General features: G+C 35.9%; 2 protein-coding genes across 2 annotated transcripts in view; both read right to left on the bottom strand.

Annotated features, from left to right (window-relative positions):
* LOC139701078 (vesicular glutamate transporter 2-like) overlaps positions 1–14,417 on the bottom strand; it is a 167,573-nt gene that overhangs the window by 15,761 nt on the left and 137,395 nt on the right. The window lies entirely within an intron of this gene.
* On the bottom strand, positions 2,896–12,528 carry LOC139700870 (sialin-like). The gene is made up of 5 exons (XM_071599304.1): positions 12,477–12,528; positions 9,618–9,787; positions 7,845–8,040; positions 5,337–5,575; positions 2,896–3,093 (listed from the first exon to the last, which is right to left on the bottom strand). Exons 1-5 carry the CDS (start codon positions 12,526–12,528, stop codon positions 2,896–2,898), a joined length of 855 nt encoding a protein of 284 aa, XP_071455405.1.

Here is a 14,417-nt window from a genome sequence, read left to right as displayed (position 1 = left end):
ACTTCTCTTTTGTTGTTCTGAATGCCACTTTTAGTGGTTGAAAATCAATTCAATTGCTTTAAGTAGCATTAGTTGCTCTAATCCCTTGGACTAAATTTTGTCCTATTTTACCAAAATATATCTCCATGTCATATGGTCATCTATTCCATATTATTTGAGTTGTTAGGTGCACATATATTTATTTTATTGCATAAATGCCACTCTTCCCTTGAAAGTAATTATGAATTCATTAATTGATAAATATTCACTCAGATAATGCTATTTAGCAAATTGTCATTAAGCTTTTAATAGAATATTCAAGTTTCCAAGATCAGTCATGATGATTTTTTTCCAAGGAATGAATATGTTATGAAAAATATGAAGAAAGTAATCATGTTGCATCATCAGCATAGAAGAAAAGGGTATGGTTTTACTTGAGTGTGGACCAATAGTTTCACAGTGTCTTTCTGGTAGTTTCCCAGAAATTAAATATTCTTTTTTATTTCCTGCAGATTCATATATGATTGAGGTGAAGGGCTATCATCTATGTCCTCTTTGTTGATATTAATGATTGTTCCATTCACTATCAGTTGAGAAACTTATATAAAATCAATCATGTAAGCATACAATGACATTGAGTGACTTCTAGCATTTACAGCTTCTTCTAAACTCACTCCTATTTGGACCGGCAATAATTATTCCAAAATACTAGCATGCCCCAGATGCTGTGGAGATCTCAAAGATGGAAGATAGCCACATTGATACCTGTCTTCTATTTTCTTCTTGTGACCCATCCCCATTCTCCACACCAACAATCTTGACTATTCATTTGCACTTGAATCACCATTGACAATCAAAAAGATATCAATCCCTAACTCTGTTAGTTTACATTTGAAACCCATCTCTAAGGCATAATTATTTATTAAGAAAATATTCCCTGGGCATGATGTTTTGGATACAGACAATTTCGTGGCTTATTGATGACTAGGAAAAGCACCCCAAAATTCACAACTTGCATGGAAAACATATCACTAGTGCTTCATTATCATCTCCAAAGGTATGAGGAAGGAACAGGGTACTATGCTTATTTTCTTCCTCTCTCAGTCCAATGATCTTCCCTTGAATTGGGAATACATCTTTAGAAAGTGTCTCCATTTGGTGCACACTCTACCAAAGCAACAAATGTCAGCTATGCCAAGTTCACATTATCTAGCTTATTTATCTTTGGAGTTAAAAAAGTTTCAGATAGTGGTAAATTTTTAAGATGAGTTCCTGTGACTCAACCATGTCACTTAGCCAGATGCAGAATTAGGATGATCATTATTAATGGTGATAAAACATAGCAGGGTCCAGTGGTTAGATTTTGATATGCATAACAGTAGGCATTAATATGTACGAGGCACTTTTGCATTCGCTCATGGTGGAAAATGGTTAAACTTAAAAAAAAAAAAAACATTTGCAGTGCTGTTTTTAGCAGCTTCTCATTATGGTCCTAATTATGACCTCCTCCTCTTCCCCACTATCCACCTCTATTCTTTCTCATAAGGGACCTTTCACTATGCTCCTGATACGTAATATGAAAGTTTAATTTTGCACATATTGAGGGGGATATTGCAACGTTTAAAGAAGACTTTCCTTCACTTGGTCAGTGCAAGAATTTCTTTCAAACCACTTTCCATTAAAGTAAAGACTAGAAAAAAAATAAAAGCAGCCTCCCAGAAAATCATCAACCTTTGTTATGGATGATAGTGTACTTACTTAAACTTCATTTTTCGTGATGATGCCATGCTATGAATTACAAGAACATTAGAGCATATACAACACTGGCAAAAGCCTCATGATAATTTCTGATCTCCAGTCTTGAGTTTCCTCCTCCCACTGTGGTCTTGTTCAATATGCTGATACTTCAACGTAAGTATTGTAATGCTTAATCTTATCGAATGATTCAAACTACTCAAGGAAAATTTGGACATGATGGTTCAGAGGAAAAAGATTCATAAACTGTATTCCAAGTTTTCTTTTCTTGTTAACAGAAGACTCTAATAAACTACTAAAGGCAGTCTCATATACATTTTCATTGCATTATAAGTAATTCATTTCATTATCATGATCATTGGACCAAATAAATCATTATATTTTTTTAATTTATTAACTATACAGTTTCAACTAATTGTATGTTACTTACATATTCCGTTGAAGACCATATATGTTGTCCGGTGAGATAAGTAATGTTTCTCTCTTAGCCACTGTGATATAATTCCAGAGAAAATGCTACTTATCCAAGTGAGTAATGACGGAAGGGCTGAGAGGAATGCCAGCTGTAAGGCAATGAACATTCAGTTTTTGTGGGAATTTTAACTTTAGGTGGTCTGAAACACAAGTTGATATTGATCTGCAAACTTAATCACAGGAAATCCACTGCATGTATAGTAGTGTAACATCCAAATCTAAAGTGAGATTTGAACCTATGGCCCATATTTTGGGATGCAGAGTTCATTTTTCATCAGATTAATTAGATCAAGAAAATTTGTTAGAAGATACCAAGTTATTTAACATTTAATTCATACCAAAGTGGAGATTAGGTAAAAGGAAACTTCAATAAACAAGTGAGAATTTTATAGGTTCACATAGTGATGCATATCATTACGGTTTGATCTAAATTATTGGATAAATATCAGTGCTATAATTAATATGAAAGAGTGCACATTTTTGAAATTTCAACCAGATATATATCAATAAGTTTTAGTTTAAATTAATTGAACCTATGTATTGCATTCACCCATTTATCATATTTTTTTTTAAAGATCTCAAAATTAAAAACACTGCTCATAATTTACTTATCATTCCATTGTTTAGTCACGAGATAGGTATTTAAGCATCATTTTGTTGGATTATGGTGCTCTAATCATAGCTTCATTATGCCATCTCTTTGACAATAACTATTTGGTAGGTTTTTAGTACCTTTTCAATATCAAAGTGAAGCACGTTCTTCATGTATGTTGGTATATCAGTAAGCATAGTGTAAACAACCCAACCAGCAGCCCATTGATAGATAATTGCGGTCCATACTGGGATATCAGTCAATATGCTCATCCATGGAAGTGGAGCTGTCAGCTTCAAAATAAATGTATGTAAATTAGTTTGGTGTTTGCATGTAGTTATATAATTAATATATTAACATATTAATTTTAATGATTAATTTATAATATACTAAAATTGTTTAGCTTCAAATAAATATTTCTTCTAATAACTAATGTATCCATAAACTAATTCCTCTTCTGATGTTAGAGTCATGCAATTTTTAACTGCATTCAGAGGTTTATGATATCGATTAGGATAACTTAGGCAGGCATACTTCATTGCAAGATAGAAATGGCAATAAAGGAAATGCAAACAAACAATACTGTAGAAATAGATAGCATCCCCAAAGAACAACCTAAGAGTTTAAGAAAATGTGTAAAGAAGAATTTTATGGTTAAATTTAAAACATAATGCAGGTGCATAGGAGTGGTTGCAAATTTTATTCATGGAAAATAGGCCTTGATGAAGCATTGTGAGGTTTCCCAGTTATTATTCTAATAGCTTTCTTTTGCATTTTAAAGATGGTTAGAGAAATAGCAGCTGATCCCCAAAATATTATTGTGTAGGTTATATTTAAATAAATTTCCCTATAGTATAAATTGAGTAGTACAGTTTTGCTTGCAGTCTTATTCAGGTGTCTCAATAAATAGCGAGTTGAACTAAGCTTATGTTGAAGGGCTTAACCTTGCGTATCCCAAGAAATATTTGCACATAAAGAAATACCCAGAAATTTACATTCCGTCACATGCTCAATTGATTGTTCATTAATTTTTTCCAACAGATTATCTGTCACATTCTTACTGCATGGAAAGTGTAGTAATTTTATTTTTATTTAAATTTAGGTCTGGAAGGTTATTTGGGATATTTTTGATATTATTACATTAGTGCCATCAGCATACAACGCCGGTATTATTCCTTCATAATTCTTTTCGCAGTTAGGGAGGTCATTCATATATATTGGAAAAAGGAGTTGAGCCTTGTGGAATGCCTTTGTAAACTTGGTGCACCTCGGATGAGTATTTTAACCTATCTACTGGCAACATTACTTTCTAAGTGTGATTGAGAACATAGGACTTCATCCAATTTAGAGCAATTCCTTTAATTCATATTCTATTGAGTTTGATTAGTAGTCTGTTGTGGTTTATATTATCAAAAGCCTTTGACAAGTCAAAAAATATTCCAAGAGTTTTGCATTTAGAATCTGATGAATTAAGTATGCTGTTGATTGCCTGACATATTTCAATCATACAGAGTGCATAAGAAAATCAGTGCCATAAGTATGGGATAAGAATCAATGTAAAAAAAAAAGATAATAAGGTTTTTGAGAAAGTGGAAGGCTAAGATAAACATGAAATAGGAAGGCAAAAACTAGAGCAGGTGGAACAGCTTAACTATCTTGGATGAAGTGTTTTGGATCGAGTTAATCTTAAGTACCAGGAGCATAGGGAAAAATCTACATTAAGCATCGAAGCTTTTACAAGTAGGATGGAGTTGATGACAGTAATATTGACGAAGGATGTAAAAAAATAGAAGTGAAACTTTGATATGGAGAGTAGTGTTTTCAGCAGGGAAAGTTAGTCATTGAGGCATAGGTGTAGAGGAGGATGGAAAAGGAAAAATGAATGGAAATAAAAATAGACAAAGAAGTATAGACTGATACAAGGAGAGATCGTTGTCGGAAGAAATCCAAAGGAGGCAAGGCAAGTGGATGGAGAGATTTTAATTGTTTATGGAATGTTGGAGACCGTGATAGCATGTAAAATGCTAGGCAAGTGAGGTGATAGGTGGGAGAGAATAGGTACGAAAGGAGGCAGAAAGCACACAGAATTGAAGAAGGGTTTATTGTAGTGTTGGATATCATGTTGTGTTTTGTTAGGTGAGGCTTAGAATTGTAGTGGTGGTCAGTCTGTCTATCATCAAGTCTTGGCCATAAGTATGTTTCTCTATCTCATAGTCAGTCATTAGAAAAACACCATCAAAAACTAATTGAATTTTTTTTTTGTATTTAAGGATGCACATTGCCGTGGATACAGGCATTGCCAGATTAATATGAGATCACTTAATCTTAGGTTTAGGATTTTAAAAATTTATCATAAATATCAGTGAAAAAAACTTGTTGCAATTTTGATTGAACTTAGGGATTATACTTTGCCACTTTTAAGGAAGTGTTTGTATGAAATCCAGGAATTGAGATAACTGATGTTTGAGCATGATTATTTTAATACACAATTTCCAGACAGAACATTCAACTGATATTTTAAATATAAGGTCCATACTTGTTGTTCCATGGCATTCTTTTCTATTCCTTGCCCGGATAGGATATAATTTTTCTCTTCTTCAGAAATTCGAGGATGACACTCAGGGCTGTCATACACCAAGATCCACCACGGGATGATCAAAGCCAAACCAATTGTGCCAAAAAAGTAGAAAACCATTGGCCAGCCTCCTCCTTCCAGTGGCCACTTGGACAGTGGGCCTGAGGCAGCCATTCCAATGACAGTGCCACTGTGAATTCCTATTAACACCATCCAGAGTGAGAGATGTATTATTTTGAGTGCATCCTGGAAAACTTTTCAGTAAAAGTTGTAGTTTTCTCTGTTTTTTAAATATAGATTGGTTCCCGCCATTAATTTTTACTTCAATTGCTTCAACTTGAAGCTATTGTCAGTTGCTCAAACTGTTAGCTCAGTTGTGTTTGATGCAAGATAGTGGAATAGAATGATGTAGAATTTGAGAGAAACAAATAGGAATTCAAATTCAGTGTTTTAAAGTAACATATAAATTAGCAGTGTAATTTATGCTTGTAATTTACTTCAAACCAAACTATTGACTGTGACCCCAACTGAAATGACAATTATCCTCAAGGAAGAAAAACTTTAAAGAAATATGGTTTGATTATCATCAATAACATTATTAGCAAAAAATCTATCAAAGTGGATGTTGTAGGCGACTGCTTACAATATCTTGATTTCCTAAAAATGTTTGACCATTTCCAAAAGTCTTGGGAGTTCTTCCCTTATTTCCTTTTGTTTATTTTACAATATTTCCTCTGAAGTCTTCCTCCTATATTTACTTTTGTGCTTACTTATTCGATATTTTCAATCTTAAAATTTTTCCAATGAGTATATTTAATAATTGCTCACCTATTCTCAATAAGTATCTAATAAGTTGAAAGCTAAATAAATCAATTTTAAGGTTCACATATATACACATTTTTGAAGAAATAACATTCTTAGGTAAGTGATGCTGATAACATTAAATAAATAATGTCTTAATCTTAATTATTTATATTGTTGTTTTTCACATTAAATGAATGTAGGAGAGCTTAGAACTGTTCACTTCCTTAAAGAATGTTATCAGCTTATATAATGATTAAATATCATAATTTGGTACGGATATGTTCTCCCTTATCAATTATTCTTTGCACATACTTCTGGTCAGGATACCCTTGCTAGCTATATGATCTTCTTGTAATTTATTGTGAGATTGGTTTTAATATGGGCTGTCAAATGGAAAATGAACACCTGCCATTACACACAGTCCACTAAAAGCTAGAAGATACTTATTTACGTATCGATACTGCCGTTGCTGTGTTAGGAGAACTGTGTACTGACTACTCACAGGTGCATACAGTTATTGGGTTATGTCCTTGTTGGTGTGCTGACTGTTCTTTGTTGTGGGTGTTCGGTTTTTATTTGACTATTTCTCATATCATTAAACCAATAATGGTAATGTATGTTAACTTAGATTTTTAGTGATCTGCAATGTTATGCACAGCACTTGCTGTTTTACTAATTGGGGTGTGAGATGCATCGGTTTTTTGATTTAAAACAATATTCATTCTTCTGTACATACCAGAGAAAACTATTCCCGAGAAAGTTGCATGCTCTTGTGGAGGAAACCACTGAGAGAACATGTATTGCATTCCAGGCATAATGACCCCCTGTAAATGAAATAAGATATCGAATATAATGCTGAAATATGAAGGATGTAATTAATAAAACTCGTAGGGAAAATTTGACTTTGTAAAAGCAGAATTAAAACTTGTGATATGGTTTGGGTTTGTTATACTCATTGCATTTAGCTAGATTTGAATTTGAGGGGGCTAACAGTGCATGAGGATCATTTCCAAAGTTTCACCACTCCAGAAGAGAGGATGTAATGCTTACTCTGAATAGAAGTTCCAATTTTAAAACTAATACAAAACTTGGAAGGATTTATTTCAATTCCTCCATTCCATTGCAGATTTTTATGGTGCTCCAATGTTAGGAGCATGACCTATCTCTTCCATCCATTAACCAAAGAATGCAATCATACAAAGAAACATGTGAGCCTACCCCATGGTCAAAGCTGGTTTTCAGTTTTTTTGCAACAAAGCATATATAGTATGTCAAAAGTTCACTCGTATTTAAATGTGTCGAACAATCTTGAAATATCTCTTGGTCCAATTTTTTTCAACAGCTAATGTCTTCCAGTCTCACTTAGTGCTACACATAACAAGAGTTTGATCTTACAAAGCTGAACTCAGTGTGGGTTACTACTATGGAGGGACTGTTGAATTCACTCTGTTAAAATTTTTTGAAACTCATTCTGCTAAAGTTGCATTTGTTTTCTTGTGAGGAGTCATAAAATATCTCCCCTTATGGCTTGAATTATAATATTACTATTGCAATTGCATATGTTAAAAGCCCAACTAAGCATTGGTATATAAATTGGCAAAAGTAATGTATTACCCACAGAAGAAAGACCTTCCATCACCCGCACTGTAAACAGAGTCCATGGGCCTCCTTGTCTTGCAGCAACCGCTGTGAAGAGTGTGAAGAAGCCAGTCAGCGCTATGCCTGGTCCAACCACTACCTTGCCACCCCAGCGACTAGATGCATATCCACCCAAGATCTGGGTGGCTACATAACCATAAAAGTATGCAGCCAGGATGTGACCTTGAGTTTCAATGTCCCATGAAAATTCACCATCTTCATTCTATTATTGCATAGGTAAGCAAGCATTCCTTTATATTATAATACTTGAAGTTAATAATAATAATAATAATACATTTTATTTGTCCCGTGATCAAGTCGTTACAACCGTTACACTTGATATACAGGGTGCGATGCTTAAATCCAGACTAGCACATGTTTCCTCGAATGAGATTTCCTCGCCAGGTTAGCGCAACCTTCCCCAGACTTCTCTGAAGCATAATACTTAGCCACAATATCGTTAACAGTTGATTTGGGGTATCAGAAGAATCAAACTATTTTGAAATATAACGCCCAGTATGAACACATTTGATAATAGTGGCTCTTCAATTGTACTCTGCCCTTGTACATAACATCTCAGCCATTTTGTGGTTATGACTGTTTACTAGATGCCCATAGCTTCAAGAATGCTAATTGCTACCTCCAATGGAATTACGATATGGCTGGTAACTCAAATTGAAAGTTGTCCGGATTTAAGTGCCACACCCTGTAGGTCACGTCAGGTTAAAGTAACCGAGTACATAAATGGATACAAGACACATATCATGAATTATTAAGAAAATCAGCAATTGAATAAAACATTCTTAATTTTAAGGACATAAGAAGATTGGCCATACTTTTTTGGGTCTCAATCTCAGCTGGAAGTTTATTATGAAGTTGAAGGCCCATAAAATTTGGGCCAGCACCTGCATTTTTTGTGTGTACATATAAAACATGTAGCTGCTCATTCTGCTTTGTAGAATACTTATGAATATCGCAATTTTTCTCATACTTAGATAACTTTCTTTTTGAATGTACTAATACAATAAAAATACATGGCACTGGTGATAAATCCAGTTTTTTTAACAGGGGACAGCAATAGGAATTGTATTTAGCAAAAGTCATGAGCCAAATGGGTTTTTTTTGGACCCTGAAATTGGCCAAGGCCTTGGAGGATGAACCCCAGTGTAGGATACTATGGCTATGTGAGAATAAAATTCTCCATGGTATAGTGCACAGAGAACATCTACTGAAACAGTGGATCTAATGGACCTTATTAAGAAGCAGGCTGAGCTTAAAACTCAATAGTTGAAGTATTTATGTGTTCATCCCCAGAGATTTAAAAATTTAAGAGGAAACCCAAAAATGTGGTATTTTGTACCAGTGTGATCACCTTCCCATCAATTTCAATATAAAGTGCTTTGCTTACTTTATTTTTATTTGCAAAGTATATTAGGTGAGACTTTTCTATATTCAAATCTAGGAAATTATTATGACACCAGGAAAGTAAGGTGTGACCAACCTGTTTACACTTTACTGTCAATTCGTCAAAAGTAGGTGATGTAAGGATAATGTTGGTGTCATCAGCATATAACAAGGGGGTAGCACCGTGTAAAACTATCTGCAAGGTCATACTCTATAAGTATGTATCCATCATGATTAGTCTAAATTTTATAATTTATTCACGCTCACATTAACAGCACATGGAATCCATCCAGTGGCTGTCTTATAGTCATCAAAGTGGTTCACCTTTGAGGTATCACTTTCTCACTTTATTATGTCATTGTCATATGATGTAATATAGGCTTATTTCAAGCATACCTCTAGTACTTCCTTTCCATCAATAAGCATGCTGGTATTTTTTGGTTTGGAATTGGAAACTGGCTTCACCATGGCCACAATCCCCACAGAAAAATTTACTTTCAGAATGAACATCATCATAATGCAGAGAGATCCCATCACTGCTAGGATATAACGTTGTTGTACCCATCCTGAAAGTTGATAAAATAAGTTTCATTTAATTTGAATGCAAAATAAAGGCTTTATAGATGCTCTTTCTTCCATCATGTAATTAAAGGTTATGATTTATCTATCTCATGAGTAAGCTTAGGCTGCAAGTTTTTCTTCATATTAAATAGGGGTTTATAATATTTCATATTTTACACCCCCAAAATATTTTAGATTAAATTTTTAATTAATTTTATATTTCAAGAATCTATTACTTTTTTAAAGTCCATTCATTTTTCTTTGTCATTCTCAAGAATAGCTTCATATTATTGAGACCATTAAAAAACCATAAACACAGTAATCAACCCGAAGGTCGGTTTGGTAGGTGATGGTAGAGTTTACCCAGTACTAAGCCCGACGGCACGTGAAATTCACACATCAGGTTAGGGGGGCCATTTCCTTTCCCTGGATTTTTAGACATCATAGAAACGTTTTCAATGCACAGAGATCTGAAGAAGGAAGTAATTTAGGGCAAATGAGAGCAATTTATGCGATTTGTAGTACATAATAGTCGTGAGGGGCGGTCCAAAACCTTCCTTTAATTGGTAGATTACCTTGATTTAATTATTTCCTCTGACCTTTTCTTGTTCATATTTGGGATGTATTTTGCAATTAAATACAAACGTGCTTCTGATTGTTTCATTTGGGTTGATTTATCATTCTGACCGCCCGACCGATATGCAGTTATAATTAAGCTTGCTTTTAAATTGAATTACAGGATCCCTGCTTGTGTGTGGGAATCGCCTAGTGTGACTCTGTCTGATTTTTAACAGATATCCTGGGCTTGAATCCTGAATGTGTTGCCTCTTTTACTCTAGGTATGATACTCTGTCCGTTAAATGGGAGATAATTTGTGGACAATTTTCTTTCTTGCATTTCGCCCTAGCCCCTGAAACCATTAACTACCCCGTCTCCAGAGTGACTTCGTAGTCGATCTCCGATAAAAATACCACAGCCTTTTTTGGGGATCCCAAGCCGCTATGGTACGGGGTTAACTGACGGTGATCCGCTGTGATTCTTTTTGCAAATGATACTCTTTGGTATTCATGAGCGAATAGCGTCCATTGGTATCTTTTTGCGAATCTTTCTCTTAAACTGAGTTCTTCACCTGAGCAATTTCGCTCGATGATCAGCCCTCCTAGCACCCCTTTCAACCTTAAACAAAATGATATCGCGTCAAATCGATCTTTCGTTTCAGGTCTGAAAATGATATGAATCATCGATTCATCGCAGTCACCATCAAATCATTAAACGCACCGAATATCCGTATATTTAATCGAATATTTTACCAAATCTTCATCGATAGAGCTTCCATTATTTTCACCATCAAACAGCCATCAATCTATGAAGGGTTTTGGGCTGGAGTGGAGGATTTACCGGGAGAAGAAAGACATCTTCAGATTCGAAGAAATCTTCATGCTTTTCAGTCTCGCACCAAGTAGTGAGTTCCACCTCTTTCAGCTATGCCTGAATGTTATGACACCGTAGTGAAGTTCCCATTCGCAACACCTTCCATGAATACTCGGAAAATATAACAATACAGTCGCGCCGAACTGCAACGAAGTTAACTTGTAGAGTCTTCTCCTCTTGAAACAACAAGTGGATTTTTAAGTCCCATAAAAACATTCGAAAGTATAATTTAAAACTTTATCCATCGCTTACACCTTTAAAAGCAGCCGTGAAAAGAGCAGGGGCATATTTTTTGCCTTGGGGAAGTTCTCTAAGCATAAACTCCAGGGGAGTCCACTGTTAGTCCCTTCTGTAAGTCGACTTGTAGCCTTGAGTAACCAACATCAGGAAGTCAGCTACTGATGAATCGATAGGATTGGTGGGAAAGTTTACAACGACACACGTGCATGCATACTTATACGAGTTCTCGCATCTTCGTAAGTATGATTTTTCATTAAGCCAAGAGTCATTTGGTGTGAAATTAGGTACGCATTTGTGGCCGCTCGAAAAATGAGTGTTTTGTGTCTTCCTCTCTGCATCTCAACGCGTCGGATTATACGTACGAAACTCACCCCACTTTCCGTCGGTAAAAATTATTCGTCTCTTTATTATCATAATTCGAGTTGGACGCTGATGACTCATTATCATGTTCTCAGGTACAGCTTATTTTGTGCAATGTGCTATTTTCATTATTCTGAATTTATTCGCCAATATTCCACGCCGAGACTGTTTGTTAAGTTGAAAGATTGTTTCATTCCTCCACCCATGGGACTCATGAAAATGTTTAAATTTTGCGTATATTTTGGTGGGAATAATTATAACTAAAGCTTACTGGGAAAATAACAAGTTGCGTATCAGGTAAAATGAGCAGAACAGAGAACTCCCTGGCTCTCAATCTATGAAAAGTTGAAATACGTTCTCCCTCAGAATATTTTAAGTGCATAAAATGGGGTGTGTTGGTATTTAGGGACCCCTCGTTCGCGAATTATTGTGTGATAACCCGGACGGCCTGCCCCTCATTCATATCAAAGAAATATGTGCAAAACTGTCTCCTGAAAATTCGATTTAATAGTTTCAAGCACATAGTGAAACTCTTTCGATCTCCGACATGAGAGGTTTTTAAAATATAGCCTGGGTATTGATATTAACGTCACTCGTCTTTTAACTTTGAATAAGTGTGATGATAATCATCAAACGTGGTTAAATGTTTAATCCAGTAAGTACCTTTTGGCCGTGGAACCTGAGACCTCCTCCTAGTCTCTTCTCTAACAGCCATGACAGAATCTTAACGAGAGGATTTATCAATCATCTGCCACAATCTCGCACAGAAGGCGAATGATTTTTCAACGAACGCGTCTCCTTAATGGGAAGCAGATACACAGATGGATCATTTTATCGGACGCTAAACCGGCATTACATCTCATCCAGATACCTTATCGAGATCAATGTTTCACCATGATTTGGGTCTCACGTTATCTGAAACTGACGAAATTGTCCGTTAAAATAAGTTCCGGTGTTACAAATCAGCCCGTGGAGACGTCCTGTTTTCCCAGTAGTCCAGCAGCATAAGTTAATTTTTCCCAGAGATTCCCAGGAATGAATTCTGATAAGGTTCAAAAGTTCTCAGATATGGGTCGAATTGACATAATTAAGAAGGAGACAGTATATAACTCGTTTGCTTTTATATGACACACGATGTACATAGACGAAGATCTTCGTCGATGCCCTCGGCTGACCTTGACCTCAATATTCGACTTCAATTAACAGCATGGCCGTTTATTAAAAAACTGTTTTTCGACTAATTACATTATAAGATGCGGCAAAAGTTAGCGACGCGGAAGTTCTTTGCCCACTCCGTTCTCTTATCAGACAGCTTTTCCGTTTGTTTTTGTAAGCACCTGTCTCCAGATCCTTAATTATTTGCTTGATTATTGGGAAACTTCGGTTGTCCTTGCACATTGTTTTCAAATACCATTTTCAGGAGACTATCCATCTACATGACGCCTTGAAAGCCATCACTAGGGCGTGTGGCAGGGGGTGATTACACACCAGTCACTCAACATCACAAAATAAGTTAAGAGAGTTTTAACCCGTATAGCATGCTCTGTGAGGTTAACATTGCTTACAGTTTTCTTCGAATAACTTTTTTAGAAAATCTCCATTGATGAATTTCCTGTTGAGTCAAGCATCTTTCTCGCTACTGAATGTCCAATTGCTGGGTATCGACGTATTCCGATCAATTATAGTGTGGGCGCGGAGTTAAGTTTTGCAAGGTGCGGGAAGAACTAAGTTATAAATATGCCCAAACGATTGAGAAATTGACTTAAAATGGGATGATGATTTTTCTCTCCTTTTGGTAGCTTCCCATTTAGTTCTGTTACTCTGCTATTACCAAAGTACCTCTAGAAATGTAAAAGGTATACCAGGGATGTCTGAAAAGTTTCCGACCGCTACATGAAGATGAAAGAACTCTTCAACAAAAGTTCGGGAATGTTCTTACGCAAGCGTTGAAGGGTACTCATCAAAATTTCAGCCATTTTGTACTTTCTGTTATTGTTTTGACAATTATTTGAGTGAGTCGCTGTGAAGGTTTTTGTGAAAATGGAAAAATGGGTATCGAGCTGTCATTAAATATATGGTTTTGGTAGGCAATCGAGACTACGTAAATCAAAGACGAGTTGGGCGCTGTGTCCGGGGACTCAGCAGCATCATTTACGACCGTGAGGTTTTGGGCAGCTAAATTGAAACATGACCGTACCAGCTTGCCTGATGATTAGCGATCGAGACGGCCAAAAACTGCGACAACCACCGATAGCATCGAAAGAGTGCAGCATAAGGCACGGGATGGCTGTCAAATTAAGGTTAGAGAGATAGCAGAGGCTATGGGCATATCGAAAGAACTTGTTTGTCATGTACTTAACGACTGAAGAATTGGACATTTGTGATCTACACGCGCGCTGGGTGCCACGTTTTCTCACATTGGACCAAAAACAAATTCGAATGAACATTTGCACGGCCCTGTTGGAGTGGTTTACACGAAATGAGTGTGATTTTTTGCGTCGATTCATAACTGTAGATGGAAATTGGATCCACCACTTCACTCCTAACGCGGAAAAATAGTCAAAGCAGAGGGCTGGAAAGAGTGAACCTACGCCGAAAAAGGCA

This window comes from Hetaerina americana, unplaced genomic scaffold, assembly GCF_022747635.1.
Source record: "Hetaerina americana unplaced genomic scaffold, ioHetAmer1.1.p SCAF_11, whole genome shotgun sequence".
Classification (NCBI taxonomy): domain Eukaryota; kingdom Metazoa; phylum Arthropoda; class Insecta; order Odonata; family Calopterygidae; genus Hetaerina; species Hetaerina americana.
This window is presented reverse-complemented; position numbering and strand designations above follow the sequence as displayed.

What these genes read in the sequence shown, in the direction of transcription:
- LOC139700870 (XM_071599304.1), bottom strand. Translation starts at nt 12,528, where the DNA reads ATGGCTGTTAGAGAAGAGACTAGGAGGAGGTCTCAGGTTCCACGGCCA. An exon ending in TCAGGTTCCACGGCCAAAAG is followed by an intron (nt 9,788 to 12,476) that starts GTACTTACTGGA and finishes ATCAACTTTCAG; the next exon opens with GATGGGTACAACAACGTTAT. An exon ending in AGAATGCCATGGAACAACAA is followed by an intron (nt 3,094 to 5,336) that starts GTATGGACCTTA and finishes TTTATTTTGAAG; the next exon opens with CTGACAGCTCCACTTCCATG.